Source organism: Choristoneura fumiferana, chromosome 9 (genome assembly GCF_025370935.1).
Source record: "Choristoneura fumiferana chromosome 9, NRCan_CFum_1, whole genome shotgun sequence".
Lineage (NCBI taxonomy): Eukaryota > Metazoa > Arthropoda > Insecta > Lepidoptera > Tortricidae > Choristoneura > Choristoneura fumiferana.
Genome location: NC_133480.1, coordinates 17,450,216 through 17,454,664, shown reverse-complemented (window position 1 = coordinate 17,454,664; position 4,449 = coordinate 17,450,216). Strand labels below are relative to the sequence as shown.

The 4,449-nt window shown below is 46.0% G+C and overlaps 1 protein-coding gene across 1 annotated transcript in view; it reads right to left on the bottom strand.

Moving 5' to 3' along the window:
* Positions 1-3,297, bottom strand: part of LOC141431530 (piwi-like protein Ago3) — an 8,405-nt gene extending 5,108 nt beyond the window's left edge. Inside the window, exon 1 of the mRNA XM_074092715.1 lies at positions 3,226-3,297. Within this exon, the coding sequence (XP_073948816.1) occupies positions 3,226-3,297 (72 nt within the window). The remainder of the gene's footprint in view (positions 1-3,225) is intronic.
* Positions 3,298-4,449: the final 1,152 nt, after the last annotated feature.

The following is a 4,449-nucleotide window of genomic DNA, read 5'->3' as shown; positions in this document are numbered from 1 at the left end:
TACTAAATAATAATCTACTAGCTAACTTAAATAATATTTTTATATTATAAAAAAAGACCGCTCGAATCGTTCCTGGCGCAAAGGTGCCAACACGCTTGCGCGTTCCCGCGTTGAACGGCGATAGATAGCCTTTGCATCAAGAACGACTCGGAGCGAGAGTCTAATCCCCGGTCCCGCAGCCGCGTCCTACTTCTTTAAAAAACAACTTAGCCTCCGAGCACCAACAACCGGTCGTCTCCACCGCAAGCGCAACAAATATGTTATTGGAGAGGGCTGAATATTTTCTCGCGCTTCCTAAGGGGCCGCTGATTCCGCAGCAGCTCCCGCGTCCTCGTGGTTCGACCCAGGTGCGAGGCTGCAAAAGTGCTGACGCAGGTAGCGTCCCAGAGAAGGCACTTTCCCTTTGCCATGGCACCAAGGTCATCCCATCAGGCCTTTTACCATCTGACCGACTAAGACCTGGTGGCTCCAGCACGCACGGGACGTTAGCTGAACCAGGGCCCTTCTTATTAATTCATTGAGCGCGTGATGGCGCGGAAATCTTCCACACAACGACAACAACTCAATGCATGGTGACCGTTGCTCTCAACCATAGTGCCGCAGATGCATATATGAGGTTCGCAAACATCACAGCCCAGGCGAAGAGCAACAGCCACCCGCAAGGAGTCGTCGTCGAGGAGTGTTCCTATGTGAGGAGAAGGAAGTGCGTGTAACCAAGCCCCAGATTCCGGCCTGGATATGGCAACTAGCCTGGCTCTATCCACGCCTCGGCCCTCTCCAATAGGCAATCGGAAATCCGCTTCCCCCCACCTCGTCCACGAGCGCTGGAGTGTACCGTTTCCGGCACTGATGAAGTAGGGTTGAGAGACGACCAAGCTGCTCTTGCATCGGAAGCATAAGTATAGTGGCTTTATAATCGTTTGAGGGTAAAATTTGCGTTACAAGGTCGACAACGCCAGCCGACGACGCCAGGAAAGCCGGCAGACACACGTCTCTCACGCGCCTTATGCCTAGCCCCCGTTCCGAATGGGGAGAGAAGCAAGGTCCATTGATCGGCATTAAGTGAGACATTCAGCAAACACTCAACCGTCTCTTTCAGCACAGAGTCAAATGAATCAATGTGCATGATGCTAAGCCAAGTAGGAACCGTGCGCAAAAAATGGTCAACTTTTGGTACCGCAAAGCATACACGCAACAAAAGCAAACCACGTGCGCCGGAAGATTTCTTCTTTTCTCTGGCAGTCAGAAAAAGCTGCCTCTCACCTCAAGGAGGCATCAGGGATAGCTGTTGGGAAAATAGGAGACCCCAATAGACTGAAATTTTGGTTTGTTAACTCTTTTAGGCCAGGAAGAAAACCATTAAATAAGTGAAAGGAAGCTAGAGATGCGGTACTGCAGGGGAAGAATTCACATTTACTTGTATTTATCTCTAGCCCTAGTTTCTTGCAAACGTGGAAGGAGAGTGAGTAAGTCTTGTTGTACGGTCTCTGCTTTCCCCCGAGAGTACCATCATCTAGGTACCAGATATTTAAAGGCGACTGAAGATCCGAAATAGTTTTATGTATGGCAAGACTAAATACTAAAGGGCCAAGAGGATCGCCTTGCTGCGCGCCAACCTGAGAAAGTATAGGTATTCGTTAAAGAAAAGATTTGACGGGGACGAGTAAACTTGAAAAAGAAAGGATAGAGTGATGGCACCGTCTCTTTGACTTCACGTAATAAAACGTCGCGTTCGATAGAATTAAATGCATTCTTAATATCTAGCTTACGATACGCAGTCCGCGTTCTCTCGTCTAAAGAGAATGCTCGAGTCGCATGTATAGCAGCCTCACAGCCTTGACGCGTACCAAAACCTAGCTGGTAAGGTTGCAGTAAAAGGCCACTTCCTCCCTCACAGCACGGCATCCAAGTTTAGCTTGTTAAACGGCGAAATGTGCTACGACAGCGATAGGTCTCAACCTCCATCCTTCTTCGACAGCGCACACAAAGAAGCACCGTACCATATAGGGACATACGCGCAACATTCAACTTGCCACTGAGCAGGAAGTTGCACAGTTTAGTCAGGCGTTCGAGCAGTCGTACCCATTATCACCAGCTGATCCAGAAGTAAGCTCCTTTAAAATGCACAGGCCGTATACCATCCAATTCCAGCAGCAGAACCGCTATTAAAAGAGCTTATTGCTTGTGCGACGTCCTCCATCTTACTTCATAAGCCGAAACTGAATTGTCCGGCTCAATACATATTAAAACATCTAAGACCCGAGAACCAACATTCGTATTATTTTATACAAATATCTGCCCGGCCGGGATTCGAACCCGGGACCTTAAGCTTCGTAGTCAGGTTCTCTAACCACTTAGCCATCCGGTCGTCTTATATATTATATGAATGTGTCCGTTTTGTTACGAAAATTTGAGGACAAATCTGGATACCCAGTTTATCCAGCCCAAATTTAAACGGTTGATAGAAATGCCCATTTATACCCCTTCCCTCTACCTCTTCATTATTATCATCATATCAGTCGTAGGTGTCCACTCTTGGACATAGGCCTCTCCCATATACCTTTAGTTGCCTCGGTTGGAAACCTGCATCTACCATGAAACTGCGGCTTTCATAAGATAAAAGTCACTATGACAGGTCAAAAAATGCCGTGAAAATTCCGCTCTCTTTTCATGCATGACAAACAGATTCCTCTCAATACATCCTCGCAAATCTCTGGTGGAAACGCAGCCTTATAATGTTAGAGAAATAACCTCGCCACTTTGCAATGTAACGAAACTTGCACGATCTAAAGGTGATTTTCCACCGGCGAGGCGAGACGAGACGAGGCGAGGCGAGATTTGAAATCGCACTGGCCCTTTTCCACTAAAAAATGACGTTAATAGCTATAGCTCGCGATTGACATTAATTAATTTATTTATTTATTCCAACATAAAATTACAGCATTAAAGTAAACACCAATGCGCTGTAAAATTCAAATTATACATACAAAAAGACAAAATACATAGAAAAAAAACTATGAATAGCTAGGGATTTTTGAACGTCGTCTTCGTCGCTACCCTAAAACGACGGAACACCAGACCCTCCGGCCAGAAGTCGGAGCGCAGGAACATCTGCTGGTGCTTGGCTGGCACTTGGAGTCTAAATGAGCTGAAATTGTTAGCCCTTTGAGACTCGAGCGGGATGATGCACAGCTCTAGCTGGGCTCCTTGTAACCGGGCCTTTACTGCCTCGGGGACGTGCTCGAACACCTTCTCAGGCGTCGTCTTCTTGTCCAACCGAGACAGGTAGATGTCCATTCTCGGTACTGCAGCTTGATGCAGATTAATGGTGATTTTCCACCGCGGAGGCGAGAAGAGACGAGGCGAGACGAGAATTGAAATTTGTATGCATTCTCGCGCGCCCGCCGCGGGCGCCGTCATACAAATTTCAATTCTCGTCTCGCCTTGCCGGTGGAAATTCACCTTATTAGTCAACTTCCGACGCTTATATTATTTAATAAGAGAGGGAGAGGGACGGTACGATACGAACTTCGATTTTCGAATTTCATAGTAGCCCTGCAGGGCTACCCTGCCTCGTCTCGTCTCGCCTCGCCGGTGGAAAATTACTTTAAAGGAAGCTTAATATCCGGAGGCAAGGCGCCAGCAGTTTTATGCGTCATAGAGGGTCTCTAAGATTCGGGTTGCGTCGGTAAACATCGGATATGATCGTAGATACGGTATCTTGTGATGGAAGGAAGCTAGCGATGTCTTCTGTTGGAAAAGTATGATGCCAAGGTCTAAGTAGCCACAAAATGTAGTGCTTTTAGCTGCAGAAATAAATCATACATTTAATCGTGACATTTTGGAAAGAAAATATGAAAAGATTTCCATACCTCTCATTGAGAAAAGTAGCTTTTCCTCCCAGAAAATGAAATGAAAAATTAAATTTATGAGAAAGAGAGAGAAAGAGAGACACATTTATTTACACATACTTATTCGATACACATAAAAATACATTAGACGGAAAGAATAAAAATATCATCTAATAGTATAAAGTGGACCCCACTCAGCATAATGTTACGGCAAGCCGCAACGCTGTTTTTCAGTGGGACCCATTTAAAAACTCATCATCATCATCTCAGCCTATATATGTCCCACTGCTGGGCACAGGCCTCCTTCAGAACAAGAGGGCTTGGGCCATAGTTCCCACGCGGGGCCCAGTGCGGATAGGGAACTTCACACGCGCACCATTGAATTGCTTCGCAGGTTTGTGCAGGTTTCCTCACGATGTTTAAAAAACTAAAACATATAAAACATACAACACACTATGAGGACACGAACGCCAGTAGAATGAAGTTCGCAAAGAAACTTTCAATCCGGAAGCATATATTATGGCAACACTCGATCAGTTTAACCATTTTCGAAACAGTTAAACCTCAACAAGTCAGACCAGGATTGTAGTGTAATATT